General features: G+C 38.5%; 1 protein-coding gene across 6 annotated transcripts in view; it reads right to left on the bottom strand.

The window, feature by feature from the left end:
• Nucleotides 1-16,746, bottom strand: part of LIMCH1 (LIM and calponin homology domains 1) — a 1,973,196-nt gene that overhangs the window by 163,764 nt on the left and 1,792,686 nt on the right. For 4 of the 6 annotated variants that reach the window (XM_044061502.1, XM_044061501.1, XM_044061503.1 and 1 more), the window contains one exon: nucleotides 16,355-16,468. The exons of the other annotated variants lie outside the window; for them this stretch is intronic. In XM_044061502.1, the coding sequence (XP_043917437.1) occupies nucleotides 16,355-16,468 (114 nt within the window). The remainder of the gene's footprint in view (nucleotides 1-16,354; nucleotides 16,469-16,746) is intronic. 6 annotated transcript variants of the gene reach the window in all.

Here is a 16,746-nt window from a genome sequence, read left to right as displayed (position 1 = left end):
GAGGTCATATGATGGGATCTATAATTAGCTACAATGCAATAACAGACTTTACTGAGTATTACTAGAACTTTAGCCAGTTACATATTTGTATAATTTGGAACCTGGCAAGAGGCAATGGATTTCAGACTAAATATAGACCCTGACCTGAAGGTGCTATCACTGTAACCTTGACTAGAGATAGTTCTATTACAACACTAGAATCAAGTTTGATACACTAAATAAACGCTCATGTATTCAAGGCTAAGGAAGGCCTCCAGTGCAGACCTTTTGTTGTTTAGACTTCTTGCATTCAGCACTGCCACTTTGATATTATCTGGATTGAAGTTTCCTATGTTAAGACATCCATCAGATGACCTCTACTTAAAAACCGCATTACAAGGGTAGAAAAAGCATTAACCAGTATGCAAAAACTGAGGGCAAGAGGTATAGGTCAGGGCTGGCAAAGAAAGGAGGACATTTAATGCCATGCTGACACACACCGGTTCTCCCTAGAATAACACACTTTACCAGCCAATTAGTAAAGTAAACTGTTTTATTGTTGAATTTAGGTTACCACTGTTGGTGAAGGTAGAACTATACATCATGCAAGGACCTTATCTTCTCCAAAGACCTGAGCAAAGAGCACAACAACGTCTCTCTGCATCTCCTCTAGGGTGATATGCCTAAGAGTGTTTACCCCCACATTGGCAACTACAAGGCAATTGCTGTATTTAGGGCAGTGTCTCCAGGAATGTAGTGACTTTAGTAATATGATAGCCTTGATTTGTTCCTTTGTTAGTATTATTCTGGAATATAATGTATTTCTCTTTGATGGTGTATATTACTGGCAAAAGCAGGGTGCAGCCATGGGCACACCCCGCGCAAACAGTTATGCAAATGTGGTTATGGCCCAATGGGAATGGATATTCTTTCTGGATAATAATAGGTTCTCCTGATATATTGTTCTGTTTAAAAGATTTGTGGATGACCTTTTTTATTATGGCAAGGACCGGAGGAGTTGTTCTCTGAATTTGTAGATTATTTACAACTACAACAAGCTTTCTTAGGTTTACGTATAAATATTCATATACAAGAATGGATTTTTTGGATGTGGATGTTTTTAATTTAGAGAATGGGGGGGGGGCATAGCTACTAAACTATACAGAAAACCTTGTCAAGTAAATACCACATTAAGAAGGGATAGTATGCATCCAGCAAGAGTATTCAAGAATGTATTCAAAGGTCAGGGGATGCTGACTTCAAGACTGAATAGCCTACAACCACTTTTTGAATCAAATTTGACTGTATTGACAAGAATTCCGAGATAGAGGTGGTATGGCAAGAGAAGTCCAGTATTTAAGAAACAATGCAGCATGACCATATTTCTCCAGCAGACAGACAGAGTCAAATCAGGGACAACTGGCCACTGTTAGTCAGAGGGTTTATAGTTGGTTAGTTATAGTTATAGTCATAGTTGGTTTTCTGATGCATTATACCGATGACAACACTATTTTCTGTGATATAATAAAAAATAATTGGCTGGTTTTGTTATCAGATGCCAATATAGGTAATGCTGTAGCACTATATCCACACTTTGTGTTTAGGAATAAACATTTGTTAAAGTGACTTCTTTGCTATGAAAAAAGGAAAGGAAAAAACCCACAGACTGTAAGAGGAACTACACCTTGTGGAAATTGTAATTTTTGCCAGTTCAGAGATACTAATAGTGTTTTTGTGCATCCTGTAACAAATCAGCAGCGTAGGCTGAATGTGGGAGCTACTTGCAATAGCACCAATGTGATTTATTTGGCTATCTGTCAGCCATGCTCATGTTTGTATAAAGGAAAAACGGTGAGGATGTTAAGGGAGAGAATAAGGGAACACTTACAGGCTATCAGGAGTCAAGATTTGAGGAATGCTTTAGCTAAGCGTATTGACAAGAAAGGTAGTCGTTCCTTTAGTTTTAGGGTATTGGATATGGTAGAACAAAGCATCAGACTGAGGGATGTTAATAATGCAGTGGAACAGAAAGAGACAAGGTGGATAGTAAGACTACAGGCAGATGTGCATCCAGGGTTGAATGGGTATGTTCCTTTAAAGCCCATTTTAAAGGCATGAACCTTATTTAAATTATTAATTTATTGAAACAATTTGCTTAAGTAATGCATTATTGGTCATGTGATAATGATTTTTTAGTATAAAGTGGAGCGTGTTTTAATTTTGTTTGTATTGGTCTGAAGAAGTGCTCAGGAGAGCATGAAAGTGCTAACCTTATATTAAACTATGCATTTTATTCTACTCTAACGTGGTGGTTCTGTGGATTTTATTTTATTTTGTTTTTCTGGTGTTAAAATTCTTCAGTATCTCTTATGTGGCTATATTTATTGATTTTCACAAAGCATTTCATAGTATACATTGTGAATTTTTATAGTTTTACAGGGTATGTTAAAGAAATGCATTTTCTGTCTGAATTTATTAACACTTACAAACTGTATAAACCCACCAGACAGCCAAAATAACTATTGGATCTTATTTTTGGAAAACCTGCAAAATTTTAAGGTATCAGTCAATGTTTCCCACTACTGCCTCAGTGCTCTGAGTAAAGAAACATTTATCATTGTAGCTTTGTCAGAACTTTGAACACCCAGGCATCAAAATATCACAGTCATATACTCTTAACACTAGTTTGGTTAGCAGATGATGCTGTCAATTGGTTGAATAATCCAGTTCAAAATAATAATATTACGAATACTGGAACAATCTGTGTCAATTTCTGGACTTAATAACAAATGCAAAGTTAACATTTTCCTCTTAATACAATGACTCAGAATGCCTGACAGACACCTCAACTGTACAGACTTTTGCAGAATGTCCCAATTTTTGGCTCATACTTTTGGCCTGTGCGTCTATTTTCCTGGCAAATCACTGGAATGATCTCAGGATTGAAGTCACTAAATCATGACATACATTTGAGTTTCAGACTTCAAATCCTTCAGAAAATATATATTAAAACAAATCCTGTTACTCTAGCAACTTTCTAAGTTTATAAGAGTAATATTTACCCCATTTTGTCAAGCTTTGTCCAGATTTTTTGCATTAACAGGTTGAGAGATTGACAGACTATATAACTCCGGACCCAGAGATTGCACAAGAATGTACATATATGGCGGATAATTCTTTACAGATAATGTTATGTCATCAGATGCTATTCCGCAATCATTTCTAGAGGAGTTGGAGGAACAACTTTGTCTTTGGAAATCACATAAATTGCCCTTCTTAAGTAATATTCAAGTATGTCATTATGTATCCCTAATGTTATTTATGAATCATAATTTGACCACACTTCGCATAACAAATTCCCAAAATTACTACAATCAGTCATGTTAGATTTTCTGTGAGAGGCCATAAAACAAGGATATCCAGAAGAAAATGAATGAATCCCAGAAATAAAGGGGGGTGGGTATTCCTAATGTACTGGTGTCCTGTAAAGCAGCTGGGTTCATATTATAACACTGAACACTGAAAACAGTGAATGGTGTTACATCGACACATATTCAGCAAACGTTGAAAATGTCAAAACCACAGAATAGCGATTTCTTTCCTAGGGAAAGAAATCACTGTTCCAACCCCCCCCCAAAAAAAACATTAAACACTTCCAAACACATACACACATACCCTAACCCTAATTATACCCCCCAAAAAACAGTAAAGAACTAAATACACATATGCATGTAACCCAACCATACATCTAACAAAAAAAAAACAGTAAACCTTTTAAAACATATGCGCTTAACTTAACCCGCACCCTAACCCTACGGTCAGTAACTCTCGCACATTTACATAAAGAGTTCCAAACACAAACACACTTACCTTAACCCTAATCCTACCCCCCCAAAAACAAAAGTAAACAGCTAAAAACACACACACATGTAACTCAACCATACATCTAACGCAAAATAAAAAACAGTCAACACTTTCATACATATGCACTTACCTTAACCCGCACCCTAACCCTAAGGTCAGTAACTGTTGCACAATCATGCTCAGGAGCTATACCAGACAAGGGACCACACTACACTCCAGAACAGGCAAAGCAATAAAGTGGTCAAGTGACTTCTTTCCCAGGGAAAGAATTTGCTGAACAGTAATTTTGCTGTTTTGCCTGTTCGCCCTACATGTGTCGATGAAAACACATTAGACAAAATAAGTTTTCGTCATTCTAATATGAATCCAAGCAGCTGCATTATGCTAATAGTTGAGGAGGAGGCTACATCTTTAACCTAGTTGGGCTGCAGTTGAACTAGATGTTATCCACCAAACCTGTTGGGATGGAAGTTTACTGTTGGATAATAAAGTCTGGGAACTTGGGGGGGTGAAAACAATTTTTAGTCTATTTTATTTTCAGTGGGATATCATTTTTTTTTTCAAACTATGGGGCTCCAAATATTGTTTAATACAAACACAGATAATCTACTCCTCAGAATGGATTGGAAAGGACTTGATAAATTTTACAGATTTGTAGAATGTAAACACTAATGACCACTCAACAATACAATTCAGGAAATAGATGACCACTCAATACAATTCAGGAAATAGGGCAAACAGAAAATGATCTGTCTGAGTGCAACTGTATTTGGTGTAGAATAAGGATAAGAGAGACTTCATGAGTGATGCATGGTTTATAAAATGTATTAGTACTAATCAAGCTCTTCAAGAAACAGGCAAAGTAAAGATGTTAAGATTATCCAATTTATATTAATTTAGTTCTACTCAGCCAGTTTAGATTACATATGAATCAAATGGGCACAGTTTGCATGAACAATTTATGCCTTCTGATTGGTGAGGCGTAATCAGGAAGCCTTGTTCGATTTGTTTATTACTGCCACTAAACTTCGTTTTCTTTAATCCTTGCCTAGATTGGAAATTCTCCCATCAGGCTTTGTAATGGAGGATGGGATAAATTCAAGAAACTTTGGAGATAAATCCACCTAAGTTTAGATTATTTCCTTTTAGTATGGCAATGTGCCAATATTACACACATTTAGGATGAAATAACATATAATATTAATTGGGCTTTAACAGCACCTACACCAAACTAGCCTTTTGGTTGCTTGGTAAAATTAAACCAGACACCCAACTGACATTTGCAGCTTCTTTGGGATCAGATCAGTTATCTCCATATTTCTTGCTTATATTTTTTAACAATAATGAATGAATTGGTCATTTTCTTGATTCTAAATAGTCATAAGATCAAAAGTGGAAGTTTTAAAAATGTAGACGTCAGTAAGCTCAATGAATATTATTGAATTTGTTCTCCTAGTTTAATTTCTCCAGGTCTTTTAGGTTTCAAATACTATGATGGGAATGGACCCCATTCCTAAGTCAAACTGTGATTAAAGTTCATGGAATTAGTATTGTTTCAACCTTTAATGTTAGCCAGAAGTACTCTTTGCAGCACCTACAACGTGCCCAGAACTGACTCCTTCTGCAATTTATATAGAGTTACGTGTATCGGTAGCATATCTAAGTAACACTGTAAAATATTTTTTATGAGACCCATTTCTCCTACTACTATTGGAACTGTCTGGGTATCCTTCTTATACATCATTCTCATTTCTGCCTGCAAATCCTGGTATTTTATGACTTTGGGTTTCTCTGTACGTAAGACCCTGTAATCACTGGGTGTAGCAATTTCATACTACTACATCTGGTCTTATCACATCTATTTTTTGAACTGTTGGTAATGGGTGATCCCATGTAAAATAAACTTCATTATTTATGTTTTGTGGCTCATGTTTCCAATGCTTCTCAGCTACTTCAGTATTGTAATATTGTAATGTTTGCACAATCTCCAATGCCCAGTACAACAGTCTTGCCACATTATTGTCTTTCAGTACACAGTCCCCCTGCCATTAGTGTCTCACACCCAGAAACAGGATGTATGACTGTTTCCAGTTCCATTTTACAGAACCTGAATTTGTCTGTTTCTCCCACATGCTCAACGGACTTTGTAAACCAATGTGTATGTAGTCCACTATCCTGGGCCACCAATATTAACCTTTAATCTTTCGGTTTAAATTCACTTCTTAACCATTCCTGCATCAGATCCTGACTGACATGAGGTTGCTCCAGAAGTTTTCTGTACTTGCAACTAAATGTATGCCTCTTCCACATTTCTTGCCTTTTCATCTGATCCTTCTCACTATATTCTTTCTTTTGTTTTTGGCACATTCAGTTACTGCCTGATTTTTGTCTACTTCTGGTTTGGTTTCCATTCCAACTTGATATGCTTCTGGTAAATTAAACAAGGAAGTCACCTTCAACTTGCTTTCTTTATGTTTCAAAACTGTTATTATGTTTGGATCTGATGAGGTCAGCAGATTCTATGCAGTCCTATGACTGCAGATCAATATATGTAATCATTTTTGAGGAGGCCCATATCTCCTCCAGAATGGGGAACACACAGTCTTGGTATAGTCTGATTTTTATAAATCATCTGATAAACGTGGAGCATTTTTCTTGTTTTCCTGTCCTGCTGATCCAATACCTTTTGAGGCCAGTCAATCACCCCAAAACTGTAAGTTAGAACAGGAACTGCAAATGGTTTATAGCTTGGACTTTGTTTCTAATACTAAAGTCTCATGCAAGTAAGTGTTCAGTTCAAAAAGTGTTAAAACGTGTTTCTAATTATGCACAATATTAGTCTGTCTACCTGTACATCTGTGATGTAATAGTCCGGTGTTACATGTGTAAATGTCTGAAAATGGTCTATATGTTGTCTGCACATTGAGTCTGGAGATACGGAATTTCATTCAGTTTTTGCACTTGTGTGATTTCTGAAAGACAATAAAGTTTACTTTGACTTTTTAGATGTCAGGGCTGTTTTCAGTTTTAATTTTAGTCTTCTAAAATATTCCTTATTGAGGTTTGTTCTTATTTGTTCATGTTTTTTGTCATAAACATAAACATGAACAATATAGAATTTGTTCATATTACAATGACAATGTTATATAAGTCAGTGGATATACTGTGGTGTTACAAATATTGCATTGTTGCTATTTCACTTCTGTTTAGGAAATGTCATGACTGAGCTGTTTGTTTTTTAGGAGTCAGATGTTACTTTTTTTTGCCAATTTGTTAATAAAGTTGTTATGATTTTAAAAAATGCACCAGAGATGACTTGCAATTAGAAAAGTCCTGCTGGAGTTCAAAATCAGGCAAATAAATGTGGTCTTTTCATATGCTTCACACTTAGGCAAGTGTACAGTATCATGTTAAAACTTTTGAATAAGCCCTTTAAAACTGAAGGTTCCATGTACATGTCAGTCCCAAGATCACAATATTATCTATTACAATTAAGATTGTCAGACAAACTACCAGTCTCTAAAAAATTCAACTTTAGGTCTTTGGGTTATACAAATTATGTATAAAATGGTTAATGCCAGTTTTGGGAACTTTTTTTTATATAAATCTCATCCATGGATCAAATGCCTGTTAAGCTCACAACATGATTGCAACAGATATTTTAGGTAATTATTGTGAGAAACTGACAGTACTCTTATGCTAAAGGATGTCTGACAAGGTATATTCTGTTCTGTTTAAAATTAAATCTGAGTTTATGGATACCAGCATACCAATCCCTGGGGAATGGTGAAAGTCCTGCCCACTGTAGCACCAAAATACCAAAATCTACTTGAAAGGAACATATGGGTCACAGGTTATGCTCTTCACTCTGCAAAGCCACAGTCATGTGGCAGGCTTTACTGAGCATGTGTAAACATGCACACACTCACAGGGAAGGTACAGAAGGTCCTCTGTTTCACAGGTAAACACATCAGTTATGAGGGAAAGCTTAGAGTCAGGAAGTGGAAAAAAGACCTTGTAGCTCCCTGAATGACAGCAGTGGTACAAACTGCCTCACTCCATTGATGTGGAACAAATGGGTGTAGTTGAACTGGAGATGTGGTGGTCATCACAGATGGGGCAGGTAAAAGCACTTTGCTTTAAGTAAAATCAATGTAACCAGATTTTTTATGATACTCACAAACAGAAGCTGTAGCATGTTTACTCCACTCATTCTGCATTCAGCCAAAGAGCTACCGTAACAGATAAAGGTACTCACTACATCCAGGGATCTTCTAAAGGGCTCTCTGCAGCGAGCTGCTTAAAACAGGTACCCACTACAGAAGGATCACTTAAAAATTGACTGATTCAGCATGCACTCACATATTTGTTGCATCTTATTCAAGAGGATATCTGGAGTGTCTGACAGCTGAGATTTTCCTCACTGATGGCTTTTTCTCACAAAATTCTTACATTTTTGTCTCTCAAGATTAAATGCATATATGTCTCTTGGTGGCATATGCCAAGACATCATGCAGTGGTGCTGCGAGGGTGCATCCTGCCCCAAAAACTCCATTTCTGAGCACCAGCAAAACTAAACATGCATGCTCAGAAGACAAATAAATATGGTATAAAATTATAAACATGTCAGACCTAGAGGGACACCTAAACATGAGGAGAAGTAGGAAGCATAATATAAACCCATAGCAGGAGCATAAAATGAACTCAAGGTGGGAGTGTAATATGAACCCAATGCAGGAACATAAAATGAACTCAAGGTGGGAGTGTAATATAAACCCAAGGCAGGAGCATAAAATGAACTCAAGGCGGGAGTGTAATATAAACGCAAGGCAGGAGCATAAAATTAACTCAAGGTGGGAGTGTAATATAAACCCAAGGCAGGAGCATAAAATGAACTCAAGGTGGGAGTGTAATATAAACCCAAGGCAGGAGCATAAAATTAACTCAAGGTGGGAGTGTAATATAAACCCAAGGCAGGAGCATAAAATGAACTCAAGGCGGGAGTGTAATATGAACCCAAGGCAGGAGCATAACTCAAAAACTCTGCACCCATGAACTACAACATAGGTGGTAGTATACTTAACACCGAAAGGGTGATAAGAGACCTTGGGACACAGGTGGACATTAGTCTCTCCTTTGATAATCACATCGCCACAGTAGTCAGAAAATCCTTCTATATGGCACACTTCATGACAAAAGGTTTCTCATCCAGAAAAAAAGAGGTCATTGTTCCCCTCTACTCATCACTCATTAGACCCATTATAGAGTACAACCCCCCTTTTCGTATGTACCTCACAAGACATCTACAACAACTGGAAAGGCCGCAGAAATGCCTCACAAAGAGGATTACTGGCCTCAAACAGATGCCCTATGCAGATCATCTCAAAAAACTCCAGCTTTACTCCGTAGCATATCGCCTACTCAGAGGTGATCTCTGCCTAGCATAAAGCTATGTCAAACCCAGAGCTGTTGGACATGCTCCACTTAAAGAAATCCTAATCCCTCCGAGCTACATGCTCTAGGGACCTAAACCTTGTCACCACAATAAACAGAACATGCTGGAGGGATAGATTCCTGTCCCAGAGACTTCCCATACTCTGGAACAGGCTACCTATCTATGTCAAACAGAGCTCCTCATTAGCACTCTTCAAGAAAAATCTCGATGATTGGATGGGAAATAGGAAATTCACCCCGGGAATCACTTCTGAGGCTCTGCTTGACAGTGGCACAGGAAAATAATTTTCTTGGGTGGCAAAAGCCAGGGTACCTTTTTGGCTGGGCTTGTATAGGCCCTAGGACTGATAGCCTAGTACCTACCTATGAACCTATGACCCTATGAGTGTAATATAAACCCAATGCAGGAGCATAATATGAACTCAAGAGAGGAGTGTAATATGTAACCAAGGCAGGAGCGTACTATGCACACAAGGAAGAAATCAACATTAACTTCCATGGTGACTTCTTACAAACATGTTACACCTTACTTTAAATGGCTCTTAGGTGCCTGGCAGCTGAGAACAACCACACTCAGTTTCCAATAACGTCTCAGGAATGCAGCAGATGAAGCAGGCTAAAAAACAAGTCTGAAAATGCTGAATTTTCAAACAATGAGGTACAAAAGGGACCTCACCTCCTGGAATTAATATTTCAAGCTGTGGAACTGGGCAAAAGCATGAAATGATGGCACTGTGGTCTCAGAACAAATACTGGAAATAAACACATTCTTGAAATATGCACTAAAAGCCCCCCCTTTGGTGGTGTGGTATCAATCTAACTGTACTGACCAATGAATGTTAATTGCTTGATGCCAGAAAATAATGTGGTTACCACCACCATTTCAATAGGGCTAATTCAGCCACTGCCAGGACATCCTTGCCAGAAACAAAGAAACTGACCAAATGGTTCATCATCATAAAGTCACCAAGCAAAGCCTTAACTTGTGATGGATATCAGTGGTAGGAAGGGCCTTCTCTCCTCTGGATTCTTATCCTGGAAAGAAAAGATGGAAATGAATACATGGAGACAGATACAAAACCATCTTCAACAGGAAACATAGGTTAGAAGGATACAAAATACTTGTGAATGGTCAAGAAAAATTCCCTGCAAATAAAGGACTGTAACTGTGAGTTTCCGTCAATAAAGCACTGACAACCAGGAAAATAATTTCCCAATCAACTAGATGGTTCAAATGGAAGACAAGCAAATCTATTGAATATAAAATTCAAGTCCCAGTAAGGATATGCGTTCTTCAAAGGCAAGCACAGGTGGAAACCCCCATTCAACTAGGGTAGCAGGAGCCTCGGTAGTAGTCATGGATTCGGCTGAAGATTGACCCGTTTCCTCGGTTTCGGCCGAAACCGAGACACTCGCGGTTTGCTTAACCGTGGTTTCGGCCGAAACCGCGGACTGCGAGTGTCGGTCTTTTTCTTTGCGTTTTTTAACAATTTGAGAAGTCGGAGGATCCGACGGCATAATGTACGCAAAATCTGAGCCGAAAAACTGTTCAGCAAACTCCGACCCGGCGCCTAAGCGTTCGTCGGTTGAAGAAGCACAGGCTAAACAGGCTGCTACGTGGTCTGGGCCAAAACAAGCTAAGCAGTAAGAGTGGAAATCTTTATGAGGTATTTGTTTCCCACAAGTTAAACAGTTATTTACCTTTTCTGACATCGGCTGATGCAAGAAAGCGTCCCCAGCGGGTACTTAGCTTTTAGAAGTCTTGAAGTAGTATTGGTAGTAGTAATCTCTGGATCTGACCGACCGGCACTTGCGAACAGCTTCTGCTTGAGCCACGGCAAGAAAGACTGGGGAAAATGGCGTCGGCTGATGCCTTTATACCCGAAGACCAGCAAAGATGACGTCGGGTGAAGTGCGACACCAGCCGAGGCCAGACCCAGACTTTGGAATCCGGCCGACCGAAGGGCTGCCTGACGACAGGACAACCCATTTGTTATGACTGCAGATGCATCCTTGAAGGACATCTGTGAGTTTCCATCAATAAAGCACTGACAACCAGGAAAATAATCTCCCAATCAACTAGATGGTTCAAATGGAAGACAAGCAAATCTATTGAATATAAAATTCAAGTCCCAGTAAGGATATGCGTTCTTCAAAGGCAAGCACAGGTGGAAACCCCCATAATGGTTTGTTTGAAAAGCAAGTGCCTAGCTGCAGTTCTGCTGTACATAAGATTAAGATGCACCAAAATGGAAGAACATGATCCATAACCTTGGAAACGTCTAAGACACACATTAAACAAGTGCCTGGACTAGGTTAAATCCTATTCTTCTTTCCAAAGCAGAACTAGGTGATATGGATCATTTGATGACTACAGCCGGGGGACTGCTCCATTAGCTAGATGGTGGTTATTTTATTTGTAAGAGATCTCTTGATGGGGGAGAATAGTAGAATGGGGCTATTAAGGAATTACAAAGCATGGCCATTTTAGACAACATTCAGATTGTCTTAGCACTTGTTGATGACTCCCCAAGACTGGGTACAGCAGTGCAGTCCTGAGGAACTGGCAGAGCTGATGAGCTCTTTTTGAAGCCTTTGTATAGGGTGTGTTAACAGGAGACTGGGAGGAGGCAACTTTACCAGATGCCTGTGTTACCTTATCTTTCAATGAGAGGGTGTCTTCTTCTTGGAATGTGGGCTGTCCTACAAAAAGAATGGGAAGAAGCCAGTGGGTGTCATAAAGATTTTTCACTAAAGTCACTGTATATTTCCTCAATTGCAACTCCTCAATTATGTCCTCTGAAACACACCTAATGAAGATGTTTCCTCTGAGACATTCAATACAGCTTGCCTTAGCACATTCTTAAGATACAAAAGCCTGAGCAACCTCACCCAGAACAGATACATTCCAGACACTATAGTCATATCCTCACCATCAGTGCATAGTTACAGATGGCAACACAGAAATCCAAAGAGGAAGCCATTTACAGTCTTTTCAAGGCTCCTTTATCTTAAAAGTCAGAAGCCTCTTCCAGGGTCTTGTCTTCAAGACAGAATTAAGCTGGGACAGGTAAGACAGACAATTCAAGGTACAGTAGCCTACTGTGGTGGAGGAAAGCATTCTCCTGTCCACCCAGTCCAAATTATTTGACTCTTTCTACAGCTGCTAGGTGGAAAATGCTGTGATCTCTAGGACCTATGACAATCCAAGATCCCATAGGAATCAGCTTGAGTATTCTTGTAAATTATGTTCCTCTGCTCTCAAGAGGATTTCTAGAAGGTACTATCCTATTTGACCAGAATTTATTTTATGCCACATTAATGGCTTCCTTTTGGAAAAAGTAGCATAGAAGGGAAGACCAAGGACTCATCTTCTTCCATAAATATCCATTAAGCTTCTTTGGGGAAGAAAGCAAAGGCAGCCCATGGACAACCTCATGAGCCCATTTCCTGAAAGGAAATGTCATATATGAGAGAGCTACAGATCTTTACCATGACCTTGTTCCAGCAGGAGGCAGGCATTAGTGCCCCAGTGTGGGAGAGCTACAGATCTTACCATGACCTTGTTCCAGCAGGAGGCAGGCATTAGTGTCCCAGTGTGGGAGAGCTACAGATCTTTACCATGACCTTGTTCCAGCAGGGGGCAGGCATTAGTACCCCAGTGTGGGAGAGCTACAGATCTTTACCATGACCTTGTTCCAGGAGGGGGCAGGCATTAGTGCCCCAGTGTGATACCAAGTGCACAACACAGGTGGTGCTAGCACATGACAGGGTTGTGCAAGGCATTGCACTGATATCAAATATATTTCCCAAGACTGCAGTCTCAAGTGTACAGACATACTGAAGCAGGAATTAAACACTCATGCAACCTGTTTTTTCGCCCCAATGGACTCAAGGGCCTGCTCCATGTATAATGTGCAGGCAGTCTGCTCCAAAACAGCAAATGTTGAACTTGAATTTGCAGACTCACTCCCAAAAAGTTAAAGAAAGAATGTCTCTCCCAGCTCTTGTTTGTCATTTGATGATGGGTGTGACATAATACATCACTAGCAGAGGGAGAGGTCACAGCCTGAAAGGAGTAAGGCTAACAAGATGGTGAACTTAACTGAGAAGTTCTGAGACAATACTTGGCTTCATGCAATGTTATACTTTTTGTTTGCTCTGACTCTTTCCTGGCAGCCCATGAAGCACCACACGAGGGACCCAACTGTTAATCTGTGGATGGGCTACCTTCTGTTATTGCCATCTTGCAGATACCAAGAGAGGACTTAGGTTTTTCATGTCTTCTAAGGACTGAAGTGGTTGCATTTCTGATACTGTAACATAAAGATCTCCTTAGGTGGTGAGTGCAAACAGCATAAAGGCTGGACGGTGATTTGTACACTGCAGGAACACTTTTGAAGATTATGTTTCTTCCTCAATAGACATGGGGATTTTCTTCTGACAACGTTAAGATGAAAATGTAAAATTTGGGAGTAGCAAGAAAAAAAATGGAGACCATGTGACTTGGAGCAAAGTCCTAGACCTGATTATGGTGGCATGGCAGGCTTTGGTGCAAGGCAAACACTATTACAAACATGAAAATTGAAGAATGCAAGAAATATGCCAACAAAGAGTCTTCAATGTGGAAATCCTAAATCTCAACCTGTGTAGAAGGTTTCTCAATGTTGGAGACAACGTGTCTGTGTGACTATAGTGTCATTAATAATGAGACAGCAAAAGGAACCACACACCGAAGCAGTCCATTAACAAATACAAGCAGACATTGGTGAAGGGAAACACCTGTGAATGCAACATTCTTGAAGATACAGTAATCTCAGGCAACAAGGGCATTAGCAAAGGAAGGTCAGAATGACCAGACACTGCAAAAAGGCTCCCCAGTTCAGAAAGAAATGGAAAAAAGACAAAATGCACATGAGGTAACTATGTACAGTACTGCTGGAAATTCATCTAAATGTAATTACAGAGTATACAGTTCATAAAGAATTGTCATGAGGACAAGACTAGCAGAAGAAGAATTATGCAAAATTACTCAACATGATATATACTCACTGGATAATGTAAGGAATAATATAACAGTTCATGTAATCAATGGATTTTGCAAACAACATTTTATTTATTTATCTATTATTTTGACATCTGTTAACCAGGTAAGCCCATTGTGCACAAGTGTCCCTTTTCAAGGGTAATTGTCTGGTTAAGTGACTTGCACTGAGTCACACACTAGGCAAGTGGAGATGGAAAGAATCAAACTCTGGACCATGGGTACGGGAAGCAGAGCAGCTCATTAACAGCTCAGAGACATAATCTTCTGCCATTGATGCCAGATTTGTAATTGCCAGCATTCCCATGCATAATATTTCAAGAAATATACCTGAAAATCTACTTATGACACTTAAGTCTGCATCTCTCCTAAGCAAGCCTAGGCGATGATGTCAGTTCACTCACATAGCTTCTACCACTGCAGTCACAACACACAGAACAGGCATAATGCTGCCTACTTCAAATGTCCAATGCAGCAAGATTGTATTTTTCCAACAACTTAACCTATACTTTAAGAAAGAAGCTATTTTATATTCATTTAGTCAATGCCTGCTTGTTTGTGTTTATGAAACAACAAATTCCCTACTGGTTAACTGACTTGTTCAGAATTGTTACACAGCAATTAAAAGGACAGTAACATAATGAAAACCAGAATTACAGTGCCTGTTATTAACAGTATTCTCATTACTGCAACAGCATCTTACAAAATCAGTAGAAAGCAATCCTTTCTACAACACAGTCGTTATTTTTTTCTTAATTTCCATTTCCTTCCATTACCTTACCTCTCCACTGCTCTAACTTAGTAAAGCAAAATTGTACCATATTAGTTACTCAACGTATGAATTATCTTATCTATAAATTAATCATTTCCTTTTTAGTCAACAAACTAATTAAACATTTCACAACATACGACCTTCGGTCTCACCCCCTCCTTTACAGATTTGTCATAATAAATTGCTCTGTACAAGGTATTTATTCTCTGTAATGGACACACGAATATGGGAACTGTTCCAAACAAATGTGAAATCTTTGTCTGTCTACCCAACAATCAGAATCTCTCATAAGAAATACCTATTTAAAGAAGCCCAAAGCAAAACGTTCCCAGTAGTAGCATCACTTAGCATTCATTAAACTTCAACTGCAATACACTAACACGTTTAGCACACCTTTTGCAGATTTCATTTCAAAGGAATCTGAATAAGCCCTTCACCAATTTTAAAACAAGCATTCCATGTAACTTACTTCCCATCATCTTCAAACCTCATCTTATCTGCTTTCTACCCCCATGTCCATTTCTTGCATTAACTTCCTTTTGCTTCACTTAATTTCAGATTTCATTACCTCAGTTTCCTATTTCCTACTCGCAGCTTCTGTGTTTTGCTCTTTTATACAATCCTTCTGCAAAACTATGTACATCTTCTAAATACTATGCAAAATATTTTCCTATGTACGTATTCTAAACACTATGGAAAATATTTTCCTCATTCTGATTGCCTGTTTTAAAATATTCAATCAAATGTACTTTACTACTATTATCTGCTAAAACATTCTTGTTTTTCAATATATCTTTCTCATTAATGTCAGCTGTAAATTGTTCTTGTTATGTCTATTTCATTTTTTCCCAGGCTGAATCTGAAAAAGGTCCACCATGATCAATGTTGTACAAAAGTTAACAAAATAAAAAAAATACATACATACATGCCTGCACACACACACAAATAAATACATAAATATCTAAATCTCACATCCTTAATATTCTGCACTAAAGTGCCAGACTCTATGCTGCATCAGTTGCCTACAGTAGTTAAAAGCAAATGGAAACAATAGAGTGTACATATTGCACTATAAAACTAATTCAGCTAATACATTAGCATCTTTGCAACTACATGTCATTAGCAAAATGCAATAATGGAAATGCATTCCACAGAAGGCATGCTTAATTTATGCGCCTCACAATAGGGAAATCACTATGCATGTGTTAGTTAGCGGGTGACATAAAATATTGCTCGTATACCTGAAGCAAGCGCTCTTGCTCTTTCTGCCACTTTTCCTGGCGCTTGCGTTCCTCTTCTGGATCCCATGACCAGAGGTCAAAACGTTTAGGCAGATTTAATGGAGGGATTATAATCTGGCAATCCACATTAAGAGAAAGGAATGAAATTAAACAGGACTAAAACTAAGTTTATGATGTCTAAAAAAAAAAAACAAAGCACTGAATACTTTGCTGAAATAAAGAAGACAGAAATGAAGGCAGATTCCGAAAGACAAGCATTTTGCTGTTACTCTGAACAGATGTTACAATTCTGCTGATACAAACAAGGTTCACTACTTTCTATCAAAGCTGACTGCATTATATGATACATAAGAAATATTTTAAGAACATATATGCAGGAAATTAAAAGTAGA

Source organism: Protopterus annectens, chromosome 2.part0, assembly GCF_019279795.1.
Source record: "Protopterus annectens isolate FY-2018-M chromosome 2.part0, PAN1.0, whole genome shotgun sequence".
NCBI classification, from domain to species: Eukaryota; Metazoa; Chordata; order Ceratodontiformes; family Protopteridae; genus Protopterus; species Protopterus annectens.
Note: the sequence above shows the minus strand (reverse complement) of the source record. Positions and strands in the feature narration are given on the sequence as shown.